General features: G+C 42.7%; 1 protein-coding gene across 1 annotated transcript in view; it reads right to left on the bottom strand.

Annotated features, from left to right (window-relative positions):
• Positions 1–22,822, bottom strand: part of znrf3 (zinc and ring finger 3) — a 67,102-nt gene that overhangs the window by 9,437 nt on the left and 34,843 nt on the right. The window contains 2 exon segments of the mRNA XM_003454145.5: positions 2,184–2,258; positions 21,751–21,873. Coding sequence (XP_003454193.2) covers positions 2,184–2,258; positions 21,751–21,873 — 198 coding nt within the window.

The following is a 22,822-nucleotide window of genomic DNA, read 5'->3' as shown; positions in this document are numbered from 1 at the left end:
GCTTTCCAGTCTTGTTCGTGGCGACAGCTATGGGTCCAATAAGAGCTCTGGTCCTAAAGAAGTGTGAGTGAACATCTTTCTGTACTGACCCTGTAAACACTTTACTGTTGAGCTTATGCGCTCAGTCACTAGTTTTCAGTCTGTTTTGTAAATCTTGGTTATTCTGTTTCATAATGGAGGATTATCTGTGGTATCTGTCAATCACAAGTTAACCAATAAGTTTGCGCTTTCACAGTCAGAACTACCCTTCCTCCTTAATTAGTGGAAATAGCGGATCCCTCGTCACCAGGGGACGCCACAGCGGGTCGCTCCGCATGTTTTGATTCAGGCAAAGTTTTAAGCCAGATCCCCTTCCTGTCGCAAACCCCAGGGGAGATGTGTGTGTTTGTCTGGAATCAAAGCAGACCAGTGCAATATGGAGGTACGGACAGGTTGAACCTTTGTTTTTTAGCTCCATTATAGTTTTAATTTCAAGCTGTTTTTATATATGTACAAACAGTTAATGGAAAGGGTTGCTTGAGCTGAAGTTTGGTGGCGAAAACTCTATGGATATTAAACCTTGAGCTCAAATGCATTTGTGTCAAATATGCAAAAATGAGGCCTTTTTAATTATGCCCAGGACTGATTGTTCTTCTTTGTATTCAAATGCAACAATTTTAAACCACTCTCCGGTGGATTGTTCTAGACCAATTAACGTATGCAGTGTGAGACAACGAGGATATGAGGCAAAGAGAAACCGGTGACCTTTGTGAATGTGAAAAGTTTTAAACTTTTCCCAGCTGGGAAAAATGACCTATAGGCCCGAGACATGGAAACTGCGGCCACATTTGCCAGAGGGAGCAGGAGGAAATAGTCAGTGAATAGTATGTTCTGGCTTTTGAGTCAGTTGGCATACTCCTTTACTCCTCCTCGCCGTCTCTGTTCTTCCCGCTCGTCTGCTGGTTGGAATCTGTAATTTGAAAAGCCCAGGGGAAATACCGAAGATATATTCACATTGCTATTTCTTCTGCTGTCGTCATGTTCCCCAGTGAATTACTGTATGTTCTGGTTTAAAAGTATAGATGCTGAAACTTTTGATCTCCCGCTTGATTCTGGTGAGCTGCTCTTACTCTGAGAAACGATTCCACTGCAACTCAAGTTTCCCCTTTAACAAGTAATGCCCCAATAAAAACTATAGCTAAAAATACAAATACAGTACACAAGCACAAAGTTAACCACAAACTTAACTTTTCCCAAAACAAAACTCCAAGTGGCACTTGGTCCTACATTACAGTATAAACAGAGGAAAAAGGAGGTCAAGTACATTAAGTTTATAAAGCTTCTCCTAATTTTGGCCCCAGGACCTTAATTCTCTTTAAGCTCCTCCTCCCTGCCCCTCGGCCTTGTGACTCCTGTCTCTGCTGATCAGGCTGCTCTGACTGGAAAAGCCTCTCGGGGGAATTTAACACAGCCGCCTAGCGCTCCCTTTCATGTGGTTTGCGCGCAATCCCTTTTATCTCTCAGCTACGCGCTTTATGATCCGGCAGCAGAGAAGAAGAGGCGAGGAGAGAGGGAAAAAAAACCCTTGCAAGTCCAGGCCTGGTGTGGCAGGGATGAATACCACAGGAGAATTCTTGCGACAAAGGCGTTCAGAGGAGCAACTCGAGTATTATACCTCTTAACAGCAGAGACACGGGAGTCAGGAAGACTGTCTCGATTTGTGTGACAAGAGATATGCTTTCTTACTTTTAGCCTGTGCGCGCTCCCCTAAACTTGCACTCAAAGAACACTCTCAGGAGGTGAGGTAATGTATGCTACCTGTGCAATTATGAGCTCAACAGAGTTTGGTCATGGTCTAGTGAAAGCTGAACCTGGATATCCATTTTCAGTCCTCACAGAGTGCAGTGCACTCCTCCAAACGCAAGTTGGGAGAGTTGAAAGGCCCGGAATGGCTGAATGAGCGAGGCTGATCCGCATGCTTTTGAACAGAACTAAAGATAGAAAGATCATTGTTTGTACACACACACACACACACACACACACACACACACACACACACTGCCAGCCAAAAGGGCAGGGCAAGCTGCTAAGCTTCATTCAGAAATGAAAAGCGGAGCGTCTTTCACGGAGAGACCGAGACAGATTAGACTGTTTCAGTGCTGTTGAGAGCGTGAATGCCGGGGTAATTCTCTGTGTGTACAAACCTGGTCGATGGCATCCGGATTCTCAGATACATCAAAGATGACGGCTGTGGCTCCCCGCTGCACTGCTCTCTTTGCCTGCCAACACAGAACAAAGTAATCATTAGATATATCGAAAAAAAAGCCGGGGAATGCATAATCATACCGATAAAGACACTCAACGCCTCCCAAGGTTGGATTTCACATTTTACTCAAGGCCACTAGAGGGAGTTCTCTGCCCAAGTGTAACTTTCACACACATTATCTGAAGTGAGAAAATGAAAAGGACAAATTAAACCGAACAGATGAGACGTAAACAAGCCGGGGACAACATTTGCTTGGATGCAGATGCGGCTTTCTCCACAGGCCGCCATGATGTCATTCCACGTATATCCGCGACATATTAAGTTAATAATACGACAGAGACTTAAACACTTCTATAAGGAACTAACGCATGCACACTCCATGTGATGCAACTCTGAGCGCAGGTTTAGAAAGGTTGAATAAAGTTATCACGGATTTCCAGCTGCTAAAAATGTGAGCTCCTTTCATCTGAGAGTGGGGAAAGTCATAACACAGAGGCCTTTTGAAGAGTTCTGCTAAAGGCAAAAGATAAAGGAAATGCTTGGATCTGCAGAACCCTGAGTATCTCCTTGCAGAATCCAAATTGGCTTCCCCTCGTCAGGGAAAAAAAAAAAATAGTTGCTTTATCTTAACTCCTGCCTTCCCCTACAACCCGTTCTCACCCCGCCTGATTCACGGTGCCCTATTTAGACAGCATTTTGATGTCTACACTACATGATCTAAAAGAGCGCGGCTGGATCATATCCTGGTATTATCAAGTGCCCTTGGGCTCTTGCCAGCGCTCTTCATAACTGGAGGGAACAGGGAGGGGGGGTGAAGATCAAAGTGACAATGTACAGTGCTGTGACTCCGCTGCTGACTGGCTGCAGAGTGTCACTGCTCCACTTTGCAGGCACGGAGGACGGACATGGAGTGGGGACAGGGAGCGGTGGTATGTGCGGGGGAGGCACAATTGCTCTTTTCCCAACACATCATGTTGATTTCTGAGGTAACAACATTCAACAATGGGATGTTGAGCAACTTTCAACATCATTTGTCAAAAGGGCAGCCATGTAGTTCAGTAGAAAGACCACCGTGGGTCTCAAAAAGGCCCTCAGCGGTCCTCAAATCAAAGGCTTGTAAAGCCCTCGGTGCGCTATTCAAGTTTTATTTGTCTAATTGGTAGCCATATGGCACATCATTTGACAAAGGCTTCAACTGACAATAATTGCTGACTAATTTATCAATTACTTGTCATGAGTGAGTCTATAGTGTGGTAGAGAATTGTAAAAATGGGCCACTAAAGGTCCTGGTGTTAAAAATGAGGAGTAAAGTAAAGTAAAAAGGCTTTTAAATTCAAAATAATCCATTATTTAATGTCATGTTTGTGACTTTACTCTAGATTAGCTTTCCTACAGGATGCTTGCATGACACTCCTAAGTTTCCCGTGTGTTTCCTGAGTCTGTAGGAAGGTGGTAATGATTAACATAGCTGTCCAAGAACAAGCAGGTGTAGTTAAAGCAAGTTTGAAATCAACTTTTTCCAACTTAACTGGCAGCCTTTAATTCCTTTACACAGTCCACCGCTACTATTTACATTCGCAGCAAATAATGAAACTGTATAGTTAGATTTTCAGTACATGGGCTTCTTTTACTGCACAGGGGAAGAAAAAAAGGAACAAAAGTCCTCTGATACAGGGGGGGCCACATACGTATGACACTATTAATTTGACTCTGAGTGAACATCAGCTTCAGGAAAATGTAAACATATCATGTCTCTGAATTTCAAGCTGTCTTAATTAGATTTCCCCTTGGCTTAATCCATAGACAAGATGTTTATGAATCTGGCTTTCATAGCTCATTAAAGACTAATTAACTGAACAAACTGAATCAATCATTCCCAGCAGTGAAGGAAAGCCCCCATGAAAAACAACAGCAACACGCTATAAATACAAGCTCTTCCAACTTTCTCTTTCGTTCTGCTTCCTTTACATAAACTAGCATTGCTCTTTTCTTTCTCTTTTTTTTTTAAACTTTTGTACTTGGAAAGTTCAAAAGCGAGCGGTGTGGAATCTCAGCTCGGCTTTTCCCTCTCACCCAGTTTTCTCTCAGCTCCACGCTGCCAGGCTCCAGCCCCCATTTAATTCAGCACAAGTCTGCTCCTTTGATGTTAGCTCTCCCAGTTAATAATTAATAGCTCTTGGTAAGACGCTTTGAGAAGAAAGAGATCTCCCTCCTGAAGAATCTCCACTCGGGCAGGCCCGCGCTGCAGTGCAGGGACTTGCCTGACGACAACAAAAATGCACCCACAGGCAAACTGGCTCGCTTAAAAAACACGACACATCTCCTTTCCATAAAAAACTACAACCTTCGGACACCTAAAGACGGATTAATATGGTTAAAAGTTTGCTCAAAAGTAAACTACGGTTTATTTCAATGAGTTAAACTGGGTTTAACGAGACATTGTGCAAGAAATCTGAGACAGTACCAAGTCGTCTGTGGTAAACCTTTCAAAAAAAGATGAATTGCACACTAGAAAAGTAGGCTTTCATTGAGATTCAACAGGGATTTCAAAGAGGTCTGGTCATTAAGCTTATCGGGAAGGAAGTCAAGATGGCGTTTTGATCTTCTCGTACTTAAAGACGAGATCAAGACCGACCGAAGCTGTCTGCTATTTCAGCAATGAATGTTGCAATAAGACAGAAAGTTGCCTGACAAGTAGCAGTTTACAATATTTGGGTTTTATAAACACTAAGACACATTAAAGGTGAATTCTTCAAGAAACAAGGAGGTAGGAATTTTGGCGGTATATTTACCACCATGTACTGGTAACATTGTCTACATATTACATTTAATAATGTAATATGTAAAATGTAGTGATGTAATTATGTAACTATTTCTGTAGTGTAGTGTAATTACATAAAATACAACAAACTGTTATTTAAGTTACTCCCAAGGACCCCGGTTTGTGATAATGAGTGAATAACAATGTCATCTATAATAAAAAATACAATAAAAACTACTAAGATCATTTTACTGCAGAAGTACTTTTACTTTTGACACCTTTTACTTTCAGTGAAGTACATTTAAACAGAGCTTCTTTCACCAGTGGAGATTCAATGATCAAGAACTTGAAACACTATAAAGTGTTCAGATAATATTCAATTACCATGATTCCCCATCTTTTGTACTTTTTTACTCAACAAACGGTAGTTTGTAAGATTTGATCTTTATCCATGAATCAAAAAGTAAACATATGAAGAAAAACACCCTGAGAGGCAAACAGAGGTGGTCAAAAACAAGGCAAACCGAAAACCGTCTCACCGTGAAATCCTGCAAAAAGTTAATATTTTTCTCAAAGCTGAGACGTGATCTCTCTCTCTCTCTCTTGATCAGTCATCCATGCTCAAAAGTCAGCTGAACTCTCAACCCGAACTGCCTGCCAAAATGGTGGGTGGGTGGCAGCGGGGGGGTCTACAGGTACTTCACAATAATGCTGGCTAAACAAACTTCCCGCTGGCTCGGAGACATTAGAATTAGGGTACAATCATCCCCGAGTGAACAAAAACCGCAGCAGAAAGCACTGAGGACTCCGTCTAGACGCAGAGGAAAATGAAAGCTATGTTTAGCATCCCTAAGTAAACCTGCCAGCTTGTAAGATCTGAGGGAGCGAAATTTTCACTCGTCTGGAAAGAGTCTCCTCTCAGTGTAGAACTCACTCCGTCATTCACACGGACCGAGGGTTGTCATATTAACTCTCTGTCACACACAGAGCCGTCCGTGTGTCTTTATAAACGCGCGTGTTTAACAGAAAACCACGGGCTCACGTGCAAACCGAACTACACCTGGATACACCTGCAACATCTGTCTCACGCTCTAGCTCTTCTATCTCACTGCTACCTCTTTCTTCTCCTCTGCTTCCCTTTTTTTTCCTTCTTCCTCCTTCTCCTCATGCTTTCCTTTCCCGCTCCCTCTCTCTCTCTCTCACTCTCTCCGCACTGCTATAATTAAGGCAATTAAGTCTTCAGAAGACTCTCCACTGCTATTATGCTGTAATTTCATGTTGCCTCCTGGCTTTACCGTTTATTAAAAGATAAAGGCATACTTTTCTCCCGTGGATTTTCTCATATGTGGTCACCCCCTCTTTTTTTCATGTCCTTTCTCACTCCCTTTCAGGGAAGGCATGTGTGCCAAGACATTATTTACATTCAGCTAAAATAAAATCAGAGTTTTCAGCGTGGCTATGCTTCATCTGATTGGACGCCTTTGCAGCTGAGAGAAAGAAAAGCATTTCTGAAACGTCTCTCCTTTGTTCTCTCTTGGATGCTGAACTTCAGCAGACAAAACCTGGCTGTATTATCGTGACATTTTCAAAACAGCAGGATTTGGAGCACTTACTCACCTTACTCATCTTTCTTCATCTCCCACCGTTTGATGTGAACACTTCACCGACAAACTGTTGCTCTGTCGTAACATGTTTTTCTGTTTACAGATACTCGACATAACTGTTTTGGCCTGTGTGTCATTTAATCAGCAGGTTTAGCGATCCAGCCGGATCTGCTTACTGTTGTGTCACGACGACTGTAATATTAGGACCGCACTATTGTGAAACCATTTACAAGGACACGATGTCACTCAGAAAACCTTGATGTGCTAAAAACACCTGACTAGTGTCGAGTCACTGTTCAGTTTCTGATTCCATCCTCACAAACTTTTGAACTCGCCCATTCCCTCCATTTTTTTTTTTAAATATTAATGCTTTCTGGCAGCTGCAGCGTGTTACAACAGTCCTAAGGGCAGTCTAAGGCACCATTTCAAATATTTACGGAGCACATAAAAATCCACTTTTGTGTCACACCGATGGGGGATGGGGGCCGAGGGCCCGCAGGCCTCTTCGAGCTCCTCTCCATTGAACCGCTTTCATATAAACTGACAGTTTACCCAAAGTAAACACACAGGGGAAAGAATCACTTAAAGCACTCAGTGAGCTCAGTGACTGCCATTAATATCCAACACGCAGATAAGAGGTGAAGAAAGGAAGTGGATGCTGACCTGGTCACCATGTGCTGAGGAGTAAGGACGCTGAATAAAAGAATGGTTTAAGCCCTAAAATTTGTTTAAGACGACAGGCATCGTTAATGATCTGCTGGCATGATGTCACTTTTACTTCATCAGGGTCTGTGCGAGTGTGGTGCTACAGCGTTATAGCACGTTTCCCACGCCCACTTCTAGATTGGGTGATCCTTCACAATAATCATGTCTTTTAATGGGATAAGCAACCCACAAAGAAGCACTGGAGACATCTTGTACCTGCCTACCTGTTAATGCGACTGCGGCGTTGAAAGTGATAAGTAAATGTTATTAGGTCTGACCTGGTGAGACTCCCCGGGAAGCTCATTCACAAATGAAAACATGTTCAGATGACGTCCGATCAATGGAGCGCAGGTCTGCCATAAATCATGGTTTAATTTGAGCTGCTGGGGTAAGGGTTCACTGTTCATAGGAACCACACTTTTATCTGATGTTTACAAGCTTGGTCTTTACTGCTTTTTTCTCCCAGCTTTGCCAATTTCTAGAAAAATATCTGGCTGTCAGGGTGGTATATATTTGCTTGACTTTGCCAGATTAATGACATGACTATTAGCCATTTGTTGGTTTAAGATAGCTCACAGGCTTGGCTATCAGAGTTTTTCTATCGTTTTGTAACAAACATGAAAGAAACCGTTTTGTCCCTCAAACAATAAGCAAGTCAGCTCTGACGACAGACTTACAACCTGCTGAGAAAGAAACATTTGAATAAACCTGCTGTGAAGCAGGATGTGTGCAAGTATGTAATTTGTGTGTTTGATTTCATTATATTGATCCTGATTTGAATTATTTCACAGTAAGGTTGCTTGAATTAGACTCAATTTAACAAGTTTTGTTTTTATGACTTGGTATTTATGAATAGTTGTGAGATTTGTCCAGGATGACAGATTGAGAGAGATGTAGAAATCTGGAGCAGATATAATGAGCTCACTATCAGACAAAGAGGAGGCAAACTTCAGGTACACTGACCCTTGACCCCATCTCTGTGCTGCACATATAATTGACCAGGATGCACGCACACACGCACACACGCACACACAGCATGAAATGACTATCTTTGTCACTGTGACACTGCAATCAGTTCCCCAAAGTCCAACCAAAGGACTTTCTTTCCACTGAAGTAAAGCCCCAGAGTTCAAAAATTGTAAAAAGTAAGGCAGAAAAAGCAGAAATTTCCAGGTTTCCTTAGGAGGCAAAAAGGTTTCACCTAGAGTCCCAACTCTGAGGTTTATGGTGGACAAAGACTACACATCAGCTGTCATTTCTGACAAAATGAGCCGTATTCATTATCTTCCTTGATATTGTTGGAGTAAAGAAAAAAAAAACAGTTTTTTTTTCAGCGGTCCATTGGCCCGCCTTTGTAGTGGCCCTTTGGGATTTGTCCCTCCATGGCTGATGTGTGGGACACCAGTGTCCCCTCTCCATTTCTGTATCTGCCTCAGCGCACAATATGGGGTGGCCATTCACCCATCATTGCATAACCAGCATTATACAAGTGAACTGTGCTATCAAAATATGTGTGTGTGTGCATGGGTGTGTGAGGGGGCACCTCTGAGGAGGCCTGCCAGTGGAACTTGGCAGGGAGCCGACCCCATTAAAGAGTTGAGACAGAGAGAAAGAGGGAGGGAGGGAAAGGGAGAAACAGACGGAGGTGTAGTTGGGAGTGCTCCCTGTCCCTCATAATAAGACTCATGCATAGTCTCGCTCACGCACACTTATCTACAATACCAAGTCCTGACTTATCTAAACTAAACTCATAAAGCTCTGACAGAATCCAAAATGAAAAGTAATGCCATAAAAAAGCTATCAGTTATCAATGCTGGCAAACAGTTGTGGGTGTTTGCTTTAGTCTCTGTTCAAAATGTGACCTTAAAAACACAAAGTACCAGCCATTAAACGTCTGATCAATTTTCTGTTCTTTATTTGTTGATTCGATTCTGCCTGGCTGAACTCACATTTTCCCCACCAGCAGACACGATTTTATTCAGAAACATTTAAAAGAGAGAAGCATGTAAGAAGTTTGCATTTTTGTCCTTCAGTAATATCAATACGAGCGCTGCTGCCATCTTGGATTGCAAAGTCAGAGTTGGTGGACTTTCCAAGTGGGAAATCCAACATGAGGGGGCATTCCAGCTGAAAATTCCAACCTGGAAGTTGAAATTTCAAACTTCCCACTTCAAATGGAATGCACCTTTACCTACTATTCCCAGCAGCTCTGCACTCTGTAAAAAGCAGCATGTAATCAAAACCCATATACTAAGTATCATGTTTGCTATGCAAATCTTTAAGCTGCATGTCACTTGATAGGAAGGAATTATAAACTTCACTTCCTAGAAGAAAAAAAATAGAGAAAATTACAACTAACCCATGTTTTTTGGTTTTGATGTCGTTTTCTCCAGTTAATTTGAGTCACTATTAGCCCCTTTCCACTAGTACCTGCACGGCTCGCCTCAGTTTTGCTTGTTTTCCATTACAATCGAGTACCACCTAACGGGGTCTGTATAGCAATGCTATAAAGTACGTGTGGCATGAACGCCACAACAATGGAGGACATCGCGGCGATAGTATACCTCCTGCTTGTCAGACTCGGACCACATTGTTGTTTTTAGTGTAGCCATTTCCCTCGTCGCCTGGTTTCAAAAATGGCGGTTTTGATTTTTGTGAAGGAGACGCTGTCATGAGTCATCGAGTGACACCACCGACAAGCCAACTGTGGCATGTGTCTGTTAACAACACATTTTTGGATCCCCACAGATTTCTTGGAATCTCGGCCGTGAAGGCCGTAACGTTTAAACATTGGCTTCAAATGTTACTATTTTTAAATGAATAAAACAGTTTTATTCAATGCAACAGTCAACTTCATTATGTTCACCTATCAGTGGCGCCATATTCTCTTTAACCCCTCTCTCGTGGCTATAATTTCCAGGAAACACCGTAAACACCAGATGAGAATGTGTGCTTGAATGTTATAACACTGCCGTTTTTAGCGCAATTGTTTTGAACACGGATAGCAGATTGAATTCACCAAAACAAAACAAAAAAAACCCTGTTTTCACAGAAAGCCTCGATCAGAATGATGTAAAAAAGACAATGAAATATCATTATCTTGTCATCATGTGGGCAAAAAGAAAGATTTCTTAGGATACACTGTGGTTTTTACAAAATGAGAGACTTTCATGAAGCATTGAGTTGAATATGGCCCTCGTTTTATCCTTGCTTTTCTTTTTAATTACATTTATTTTGGCGGGAAATTTGAGCAATGGTTCGGTTTTCTTATGTGCGTTCCGAAGGCACGATAAACAACAAATGATGGATGAAGCGCAATCACTGAAGTCGAACTTTTCGAGGAATACGTCGCATTTTTATCTCTCTCTGTATATAAAAATACACAAGCTCGTCTTCGCCTGTTTTGCACCGCAGGCAGCGTTTCCCATCTCTCCCCGTGGTTTGATGTCCTGTGGTGTCAGGCACGCACACACACACACACACACACACACACTTGCACAAACACGAACACAGATGCAAATGCACTGACTGAGACTGCCGCTAATCAAGATGCTTTTTAGTCTTCTCTCCTCCCGCTGCCCACTGCTCTGCCCTGCTGAGACCAAACATTGAGACCGGAGGAATGGACAACCGCTAATTAAATTTCCTCCACTTTTCCTCTCTGTCCCTCCCATGTTGTTTTCTTACCGGTTTTGGTTTCTTGCCCTTTGTGATTCACAGGAAAATAAACAAGCATCCGGCTAGGAACAAGAACACTACTTCTCAAAAGCTTCTTCTCCACCAAAGTGGGAGAAGTCATGACCAGAAAAGACGGACGATAATCCCACTTGTTATTCATCGGTGGGATTTTACTAGTATTACTGATTGTTAATTTGGCCTTCCGTCATTCAAAAAGCCTTTTCACCCCCCTGAATATCATCATTTTAATCAGCCTCACAGAACTTTACTGAATGCAAAAGTGATTTTATGATACAAGTTAGATTATAGCTTCTTGAAAGGGTTTAAAGAATTTTTTAAAATTCTCATATTAGACTTTTAATGAACACTCAAAGGCAGAAGAACTGACGAGAGCCTAAAGAAGACAGCAGGCCTGGGATGACACACTACATTTGTGCTTTCCTTCCTGCAAGGCTCTTGGCACATAACAGATCAATACTAGTGTTTCTCTCTGACTGCCAAGGATACTGACCTCAAACTAACAAAGTTAAATATTAAAACACAAGGTCAGGCGAGTTTAGATGATCGCTTTGAAAAAGACTTTTTAGCCTTTTTTTTTAAAAAAATGTCATTAACTGATTCTGTTTATAAATCATTTTTTCTATTGTCTTGCTGGGGGATGCCGCCACCATTGAGGTGTGCCGTTGCTCTGGGCGGGGTGTGCTTGGTCTGCAGCATTGTTCCAATGGGTGGTACATGTCAACTAACATCAATGTAAATTCAAGGTTATTCACTTCACCTGTCAGTGGTTTTAATGTTGTGGCTAATCAGAGTACAATATGAATGAATAAACTGTCAGACAGTGTGTGTAGACAGCTTTATTGATTGCAACAGCTGTAACATCAACCGCACGTGAGACGCAGCTGAAAAAGACGCCCAAAGCTCTCGCTCAGTCAACAGCCTTTTTCAGCTGAAAACAAAGAGAAAAACATCTAGTTCTACCTCCCGGGCTAGCTTCTAACCACAACACATACAGGTGTACCTGCCATACGCAGCTGACGCAGGTGTCTATAAAACATGGATGTAGCTACAGTTACACCAGTGTTTTTTACAAACCACAGATGACAACGAGACAGACGCTCACATGGTGGCATCTCGTCAGTCGCAAGGCAGCCACCATAAATGCCTTGAAGCATGTCAGCCTTTATTGTCTATTTTATGCAAAATGCAACCCTAATTTACAAAATGAACATCATGATGGACTGAAAAAGATTTAAAAAATAGTGACTGAAATCATAAACTTACCGGTCAAGTGTTTAACAGGGTTGTACATGAAGTAAAGAAGTATGGCTGTTTTTCAATAGACAGCTTTAAAGTCAGCAAAGCAGAGGAGTCGCCCCCCTGCTGGCATTAGAAAGAATGGACATTTACGGCACCTCTGAATTAGTTTTATTTGTCTGGACTGCAGGCAATGCCTAGTTTACTGTGATTGAATCAATTTGTTGTGCCGAAATTTCGTTGTTGTTTTTTTCCTCCTACAAAACAAAACAGCAACAGCACGATATTTGCCGTCCCCAGTGTCCGCACTGCTATATTGTGAACTTGCACAACGTTTAAAATGCAACTATTTCAGTCAAGTTGAGGCGTTTCACTAAACTGCTACTTCTCCCCTTCCTGTAATTCGTCTCCAGTTATACGGTTTTTCTCTAATCTCTGACTCGACGCTGCTTTAGGAGACCATGCCCCTGCATGCTTGAAAGAGACACCGCCGCTGTTGCTTCTCTTTCTTGTAATATGCTATCCTCCTGCTGGTTTGGGGTGTTGCCATTGCCTGCTCTCTTCTTTCCCTGGGCAAACAGCAGAGCGGGTCAGGACTTGGCCCTATTCCCCTTATTTTTACTGTACCTTTCTTCTCCCACTATAAAGCCTAACAGTGGGTCAGCAGAGGAGGATGACTGTGGTTGCTTATTCCATGTAGAATAAAGAAGAATACAATTCTTCTTAAAATTGTCTATTTGGATACAATGTGACCAATGTGTTGTGAGCACACAGACTTGTCCGATTAGCTGCGGCACTGCAAAGGCATCAACTGCATGCATCCTCCAATTGGAGTAGAGAAGAGATAATTATGATAAGGACAAGTCTTGATACAACTATTTTTACATATGCAGTTTCACTCCAAGACACATTTTGATATGTAAAAGTTTCCTTTTAAGTAATCTGGGACACAGCTTACAAACCTCAAGACAAAAATCTGAGGACTCGTGAGATGTTTGATGGCACAGGAAAGAATACAAAAAAAGCATTTTTATTTCTTCTTCCAGTCTTTTCTGCCTCTCATGACTAGATTTTACTTTTTGTGGGCTTCTAAAAAATATTTATATGAAGACACTGGACTTGAAACTAGAACACAGGACCCACCTTTTCCTTTTTTTTTGCTGCAAATAGGATTTGACCAACCTTTATATTGCATGACCTTAATGCCTCCATATAAAGGTGCGTTTATTCAGCTATTACTGCAATAAAACATCTCACACTGTCATTTCTCAGCAAGTCATCTCTTGGTTACAATATCTTTTGTTATCAAAACATTTGGTCAACAAATCCATTTCTGGATCAAACACACCTTGTTTTTGAGGTACCTCTATTTTGTAAATTTTCTTTTTTACAGATAAATTTGTATTCCTGATATTGATCCGATAAATTTTTCACTGACTTTCTACTTCAAGTTCTTCCTGCAGCATGTAATCACTTATCCAGATGTTACATCTTTATTGTTATACTGGCCTCCAGTAAACAATACTAATGTGCTACCCAGAATCTGCTAGGTGCATTCCCATTCAATATCCCCTCCCTATCTACATGTTTCTCTTTCTCTTCTTCCATTACCTCACTGTCTGAGGGCACAACCAGCTCCGATGACACTCTCATACATCAACCCACACACACACACAGACACACTCTCGCTTAGGCACACATCACTTCTTCTCCATCTCCTTGTGCTGGACCTAACCATGCCTCCCTGGCAGAGCATGAAAGAAAGTTTGAACCACAAGAACAGGATGCCATTTTCACCCCCGCTAACCCTTCAGTTGAGGAGTCATGTATAGCAGGGAGAGGCATCAGATTAGCTGTGTGGGACCTCGGGGCTTCAGTTTCCAGCTTTTGTGCCAGGCCGTGGGCTCGAGCCGTACAGACAACGCGGCCCTGACATACACAGCGAGGCGCGGGACACGAGGATTCTCACGCACACAAGCACAGCAACAGGCTTAGACAGAGATGAAGGGAGAAAAGACAGGGCTTTGCTTGACGTGGGTGGATGTCTGGTCCTATCTTTTCTAAGATTTAGTTTTTCCATGGCTCATCTTTTGATCCTGCGCTGCACTGTCTTTTTGCTTGCTGTTTGACAGACAAGAGAGCTTACGCTCAGGCTGTTGTTAGACTTTTAAGTAACAATTGTGATAAAGATCAAAAATCAGTGTAAAGGTGGAGAAAATAAAAAGAAACATCCATAGCAGAGCTAAATGCACTTTCTTCTCCCCTCCTCTCTTCCTCCCCCCTTATTTCTCTGCCCCCCTGCCTCATCTTTTCTTTTTCTCTCCCTCCATCTCTCTCTCATCTTAAGTCCCCAGGGCTCCTTTCTTCTCTCTTTAAATAGAGGCCTTAGCTGTGAAGTCTAATAATGGTCATTTGGCCTCCCATTGAAAGCTGGGTAATTCGGTCCAGGGACGGCTCACTTTGAGCCACATGACACAAGGAGCTTCCCAGTGACCATGGAAACGAGCGCAGTGGGACCCCGGGTCCCTCCAAGTGCCGTGAAACACGGCGAAGCAGTGATTTAGGGGAGAGACTTGCTTGGGAAGGGGTGATGGGGGTAAACTGAAGTAGGAAGATGGGTGAGTATTCCAGCACACCCCAAGAGAGAAGAAGCCTGCAGAAGCTTTTTTTATAGCTCCAGTGAAGGTTGAAGACAGTACCCCCTGTTTTTCCTGTGGCCTGCATAAAATGGGAGCCAGGGTGATTTTAGGAGCTTTATTTATAGGGTCTTTTATTATGAGTTATAAGCTAAATTGGAAGTACTTCCTCAATATAGGAGAAACTTTGAGTGGTGCAACACTGGTAAAAGATTAGCCTTGTAAACAGCAGCTCTTAATGTTAGCCTCAGAAAAAGGAGCAAAACATACAGAACAGAACTGATAGTGAAGTCAAGGCTCCACTGAGTCTATATGTAAAATTCAATCACTGGAGTGAAATACATTAGAAAAAAAACTCTCCGAGTTCACTTCACCTTGCTCCAAGGCATTCACACACAGTGAGGAACTGTAGGTAGGAAATAAGGAGGTTGGAACAAGACTGCAAGAAAATAAAAGACTGCAATAAAAAGGTGATGCTGCATTACTATTTACTGTCCACTGGAAATTGCACCATTATTAGTAGCTTGAATGCAAACAGAAAGAAAAAGGCTTGGAAAGTATACAGTCTACAGAATGTCACATGACATAGGCCCTTTTTAGAGAAGAGACTTAAAGCTCAGCTTGCTTCATCGGTCCACTAAAGTGCCTGCTTGCTGTCGATCACATTTCTAACTTGTCATTTTTATTTTACAGCTTTAATCAACTTTCCAACACGAGGGAGCAAAATTTTACGTGCATGTTTTTTGGCATGTGTGCAATGGACACATTTCACTCTTCTGTAGGGTCACCGCAGTTTTGAATGCTTTCAAAACTTCATTCTTTGCACCGTTATTACCAAGAGCAGGTTCTTCCTGTCTGTGCTGCCTCTGCAACTCGTACAAAGGCTGCGAAGGGGATTGTTCTTCTTGCACTTCCAGGTATGAAGCCAATTACCCTGAATTGGCAACGGTTCGTGTTTTGGGACAGATATGAGACTAAGGACTTCCTGTTTCATCTAAAGGTCAATGTTTACTAATGCAGGTCACTTTTAAAAGCTAATTAAAAGCTAGGTTATTTTTAAGGAAGATTGCTTGATGACACAACCAAATATATGACTACAGGTAAACTACAACTGGAAATCAAACAGCTTTCAGTACCAAAAATCCCATGATGACAGATTCTGAATGTTCATATGCATATGCTAAAAAAGTTTGCTCAGGCCGTGTAAGACTGCGGTCATGACTTTTCCAGAAAAGTGACTCAGGCGCTCATTCAGATATAAATCCACCATGTTCAGAGGACGTCAGGTTGATAGAAAAGAGCCTGAAAAGAGGCTAAAAACAGATAACAGGGAGAAAGAGAGAGAGAGGCTCCTGCCTGGTCACAGTGGAAACCTCTCCTGACACCCCACCCGGAAGAGCGGCCAAGATAATATCAGCAAGTTGAGGCGCACACAAACATGAAAGAAGCACCCAAGAGGCAGGCCCCTGAGTGCTCCATGCTTCACAAGATTTCTTTTTTCCTCCCCCTTTCTTCTCTCCCTGCTGCTCCTCCTCTCTTTTTCAGTTTCTCTTTCCATCCCTCCCTCCGCGCTGCCGCGTTTGAAAGTGTTTGTGCAGAGTGCTTAGGGCGAGGACCAGGTGGAGAGAAAGCTAAAGAGTTAGTGTGTGCATTTCACCCCATCAGGGTAACAAGAAGTTCATCAAGTATTTCGTTTCAGATCTAGAACCTTTCTTTCGCCGACTTCTTGATTTGTTTCTAAGAGCTAAAAAGGCTGCACAGAACACCAAATCCTGAGTGATCACCTGGCTATTATTCTAATCATTTGAAGTCTCAGATAGAATTGTATTTGCATTCAAATGTGTGGGAACTGTTTCAAATTACAAGCCGCCGAATTCGACAAAAACATGTTTCAGTGACAAAAAAAAGCAAATTCCTAAAGTTAGGTGAAAACTCAACAAGTTTAAGAAGTTTGTGAATATTAGCCCTCAATTCTTTTCCATACCTGGGTCGTCAGAGCTAACGGCTTTGATTTAAACAAAAAGATTGGCTTTCGGTTTGCGGTATTCAACTGAACGGAAATAAGCCCCGTAATTTTTAGCACAATCTCAGGGGAAAATTGTCTCATCGACATCATGCATCTTTATAGATCTTCTGAGAAAAGAGTTCTTTTAAAAACTTTGAACAAAAAGACAAGCTTCGTCATTATCGAACAGTCTCTGTGCAAGTTGCAGATCAATTGCAATTTAACAAAACACTCGGGAGAACGCGGAGCGTAGAACTGCAGCAATTTTCCTTCCTTCTGTTCACGAAGTTCTTTTCTATGACAGAAGGAGTGAAATGAAGAAGGCAAAAAAAATGGCGTGAGAAGAGAATCATTAGAGAAAGTGAGTCATTCAGCCATCTTCATCAAAACACAAGCTGATCTGCCAGCCCATTAGGTCTCCATGTCCATACTGATAAACAGCGGATGAGCCACAGCATGCACACATTCACAAATACACCCACTGATCAGACAGTATTCGTATGAAAAAGTCTGAAAACAAAACCACATAGAGCCAGTTCAATCCAGCATGTAAGCTTCTTTACAACACGGCCTGTGGCATGACACCCTACTGGCATTGCCGTGGCCTCGGGATGACCTCTAACAGTAAAGTGTGTAAAACTATAGCGTCTAGGATGGCCAACGTGGCCACAGGCTATGAGCCAGTCGCCGGCAATATCGCACTCATCTGTCTGTAGCCATGTCTTTCTTTTTAATGCCCATCTCTCCCCTTTTCTTCAGATGCACATCATTCTTGAAGCCCTCGTGCACTTTCCATATCCCGATCATTCCTTGCCGTCTCTCTCACACACACACACTACACCCTCTCTGCAGCTCTGGCTGAGATGCCAGACACAGTTAGAGTCCAAGAGCCACTTAGCACTAAGACTCAGCAGCTGTTTGCTCTGGCCTGCTGTCCCACAGTGCCAACTTCAGGACCACAGTAGAAAAGGACACACTCCTCTGCCCGCTCACATTGTTCCAGAGAAACTGCTGTTTTAAGATGAAGCTTGTGTGTGTGTCAAAGACAGAGCTGCCCACACAGGATACACTTTTTATGGTGGTATGCCTCTGGCAGAAACTTTAAAGTAGCTGGCTTTATTTCGGGGAGGATATGTCAGTAAAGGTCTCGAAACTTTTCTTGTTGCTCTAGTTATTTTTAAGTGCTTTGTAGCGGCCGATCTCAGGGCCAGTCGCGCTCCGCTGCGATGAACTGTTGTTTTTGGCTGGCGTTTAAGGTGGAACTGATCATGGTTCAGAGACAAGCTGGTTAAGGCCAGCACCAGGCCACACACAACAGGCACATACCAGGGAGATTTACATGCTATGCCAGCCAAAAGTCTTGCTTTTCACAAGCAGCAGGGCCGTGTGGGAGGACAGGTTCCATTTTGCTACTTATGTGCATATATGAAAAAATATATATATACCATACTAAATGCAAACCCCAACCACCCACTTACCAAACAGACACATTCACCCAGGTCATCTCTTTGAGACACCAAGTCTCCGAACTCTTTACCTTCATTTTCTGCCCACACACTCTTCTGCCCTCCCTCTCCTTGCTTCCAGGGATGGGGACTTATGTCATGAACACTCAGGCGGGATGAAACGAGGAAAGCCGGCATGCTAACACCCCGAGTGCGAGTCCAGTGCCCACTGGACTCGCGCTGCAGCACTGGAAGAAGAGCTCTCTTACTGGCACTGCAACAAAGACACCGACGGGTCTGCGCCCCCAATAAAGGCCAGTGGCATGATTTCATGTTCCAGAGGAGCTGCCAAAAATCGCAGTGAATGCGTGTGAACAGACAGCGTAGCGAAGACGGGAGTGAGGTCAATTCTGAGAAAGTCGAGCAGCGAGGAGGAAATGACAACCAAGAATATGTAACTGACTGCAATAAATAGTTCAACATGAAAGAGGATACATGTGTGCAGAGCTGTAAGCATGATTTACAACATTTACAAACACCCCAGAGAAAGCTAAGGGTTGATAAGCTGGATTTACAGAGACGGCGCTGTGAAAGCAACAGGGCAGGCCTTCGGACAGAGGACACTATAAACGAGACAAATGGACTTTTTAGCCAAATCTGATAAGAACACATCAAACACTACAGTGAGAGCTGATTTGCTCTCGGTTCTCCTGCTGTTATGGGGAGGGGCTCTAGTGCTGTGGCACACTGAGGTCAGAGGTTTTATAGTCCTGGAGCTCTCACAGGAACCAGACAGGAAGTGCAGGAAAAAACTGTGTACATATATATGACACGCCAGCACTTTAGTGAAGTTTGCACATGGACTTCAGAGGCTGGAATGACCGACCCCTTTTCCTGTGTCTTCCTCTAGTGCGATTATTTTATTTGTTCGAGTAGTTCTCTACAATAATGAGCTCAACCCGACATCCCTGTGCCACTTAGCTGAACAACCGAGCACAAAATCACAAAAGCACAGAGGAGCAATGTCCTGTGTAGCTCCAACTGAAGACAATCAAAACCAAGAAAGAGACTATACAGTGCTAAACATTTAGCATAGCACTAGAACATCAGTCTGCTTATCAACTCTGAAATGATTATTAGTTAAAATAAATTCTGTTGGATTCATCAGGTCTCAACAGAAATGTTTTCTTGATCAAATGTTGCTTTTAAAACTGTCAGAATAATCATAAGGACCCGACGAGGCAAGCCCCTTCCTCAAATTCAGCCAACCCTAAACAGAGGAGGGAATGCCCATCAGTAAGTGTTGATCAGCTCCGAAGCACAGCTGGGGGCCCAGTGTTCCCAGACACTTTACATTTAGATGTGGATTAGAGTAAACACTATTTTTTTTCCGTCTTGCAACTCTGTTTTGTGTTTTTCGCTAGGTTTCTGTAATTGAATGGAATCTAAATTGACCAGACAAGACCCTGACACTGTTGGTGGCAAAGTGGCAGTAAAGCACACTTGGGTTCAGTCAGGGGCCAGTCTGGTAGGGCAGGAGGAGGGTGGGGGCTGCCGAGCACGAGGCCAGGCCAGGCGGGGTGAGCGTGCGGGAGTGGGCATCGTATCCGGAATGGGGCTGGGCGCATAGCGGCCCGGCGGTCTGGCTGGCTGGTCGGGCAAAGGGAGCAGACTGGTAGGGGGGTAAACACTGGACTGTCTGGCCTGGCAAAAGCGTTTGTGCCAACGCAAAGCACCCAGCTGTGTTCAGGCCCCAGGCGAGGGTTTGTCAAGATGCAACAATGGGCTTTCCCTCCTCTAATTATAGTCCTGGCTGAGTACACACAGAGGAAACAAGAGTGACCTAGAAGTTGGGGAGGCTGGCTAGAGGCCAAAAGGTCACAGGCCAAAGTTCTTGCCATCACCGCTACAGTGTCCCTTAGCAAAAGATCAGATCTAGAATGTATAAAAATGCCCAGCTCATTAGCGCTCAGCTCTGACCTGGTCTACTGAGCGGAAGGTGTGGCTTTCTCTAACTTGGGGTGTCCCCGTGGCTCAGTTGGCTAAGACACATCCCGCGTAACCACAACATTGTGCATCTGAATCTGACACCGGTGCATACTGTATCCTCCATTCATTCCGTCTCTCCTGTGTTTTTATTTTTTGTTTTAAACATGGTATAAAGGAATAAGCTGACGGGAACGACTGAACAAAAACGATCAACCTTGTTCCGAATCGCTCTCTTCCTTCTTAAAATGCACCTGCTCGTATTAAATTGCTGATCTAATGATACGGAGATGATTCGTAAGCTTACAGAAAAGACTAACACACATTCAGTTTGCATTTGTAGAAAACTGAATCAAAAACCAGGAGGGGAAATGACTGATGTTGGTGACCTTGTCAGGTTTTTGCTTGTACTTCTAGTACTACAGCCTACTACCTACCATTAAAAATCTGATAGACTGAAGACATGTCTGTTTTACCATCTGTATAAATGTATTATTCACGTGCCATTTCTTCCACTTGTGCTGCTGAAACTCGAGTGTGGGCATGTCGCCACGATAAAGACTGTTTAGCTAATGAATCCAGCTAATGAGTTCTGAGCATAACATTAGTTTTCAGGTCTCAGTGTATGTCAGCTAGAAACCATCATCAAACAAAGTGCACCATTAGGATGTTTATATGGCACGCAGGCTTCTGAAATTATGAATGGCTGCTCTCTTTCTGTCACCAGGAATGTACAGGCTAAATGAGACTATGGACAACCCCCCCTTACTTCATCCTCTGGGGAATGTTGGTACATTCCATTAAGAGGAACACTTAATTAAAGCATGATAAAATACCACTCGGAGACTCTGGAGGGGTCTGGGCACTGGAGGAAGGGAGGGCGGGAGGATGGGGACTGGGGAGGGATCACTGCACCCTTGTTCTGACCACAATGGGAAGTAAGAAGCAAAATAAAACTAAACCATCCTTCCATGAATTGTCTCAGTGACTGCACTATATCAAAGCTATACCCTTAAAGGGATTTTCATCAAATGCAAGGAAAATAACTTTCCTTTATTTGCGGGTTGACAGGTGACTATCTATTGTAATTTTAGGCAAATAGTAATCAAATTATTAGATATTTGTGCCCCAAGATGGCAAAAGTCAGGGTAGTTTTTGGGCTCTGAATATCACAGAGTATTGCTAGCTTCCAATTTACAGTGAATTACGGTGTCAAAGTGACTCAACTGCATTGTTAAATGCTGATTTTCATTTTATTGCATGGTTCAACAAACCTGCAGTAGCACAGTAAAGAGCAAGGTGCTGTAATATATTAACTTTCTGAAACGATAATCATTGGATGTACATTAACGGGAAACAAAAGGCAAATTCAGAAACTAATACGGTGGCGCAACGGAAACTTGAAAACATAAAAAAGCAGTTCTTTACCTTTCCAAGCACCGTGAGACAACTGGGGTCCAGCTCCGGCTGCTCCAGCTTCACCACGCCAACCCAGCCATACTCGTATAGGTCCTCTTCATCATTATTATTACATAGTCCCAAAGGATGCATCTGGAAAGACAATAAGATGGAGAAATAAATATTTGTCTCTATGCTACGGAGCTAGTATCACATTAGAAAAGTGAGAGTGGACCTTCAAGAATAAAAAATAAAATGTGGATCCGACATACATGATGTATCAAGTTTCAGGCTCTTGGAATCCCGACGCTCTGAATTTGACTCACAAAGAGATAAATTACAAGCTTAAAGCTGCGCAAATATCTCTTGGATGCATTCCTCATATTTATAGGGAATAGAATGTTCTTTTAACCTATAATGAAATTTAAAAGCATTAGGCATCTGAGCCATTCTCTGTGTGCTTATCTTATCCAGAATCTAAACATACAGAGGACCTTTTAAAGAACAGCAGCAACATAAGCAAAATCAGGATTTATGTGCTTTCATGGATCTGCTGATCAGGCACATTTTTACTGAATTTCTACTTAGGGAAAGGTGCATTAAGTCTACTACCATTGTTACTGCTGGAAATGATTAATGCTGCTGCCGTTTCTATTGTGCTTGTGCATACATGCACAGTGACTGGTTACATTTTATCTTCTCTTCTTAAATTGAAAAGTGAATGTTGACATTTTCTTCGAGGAGCACCAAACATTGTCTATCAGGTAACTTCAGGTGTCACCGCATACACAAGGTCAGTAATATGCACCAGTTCTCTGCTTTGCAGAGCAAGCACATACACATTGTTTACATATAAAGGAGGGCATAAATCGCTAATTGATGAAGAAGGTTGAAAAAATGCAAAGCGGAAGATTTTCAAAGAATAAGAACAAAACAAAACAACTAATTTTGAACTACAGTTTGACATCAGGAGACCACCAATCTTGTGGATGTGCTAGACTGCACTCCCAAAAGATGTGTGTCATGAGGAAAATTAAAAGATAACAATAAACAAAAAACAAATTCACTCTAAGCGTGTAATTACAGGTTATTATATTTCTAT

This window comes from Oreochromis niloticus, linkage group LG12 (genome assembly GCF_001858045.2).
Source record: "Oreochromis niloticus isolate F11D_XX linkage group LG12, O_niloticus_UMD_NMBU, whole genome shotgun sequence".
NCBI classification, from domain to species: domain Eukaryota; kingdom Metazoa; phylum Chordata; class Actinopteri; order Cichliformes; family Cichlidae; genus Oreochromis; species Oreochromis niloticus.
The sequence above is the reverse complement of the archived record's forward strand: the minus strand, read 5'-3'. Positions and strand labels throughout refer to the sequence as shown.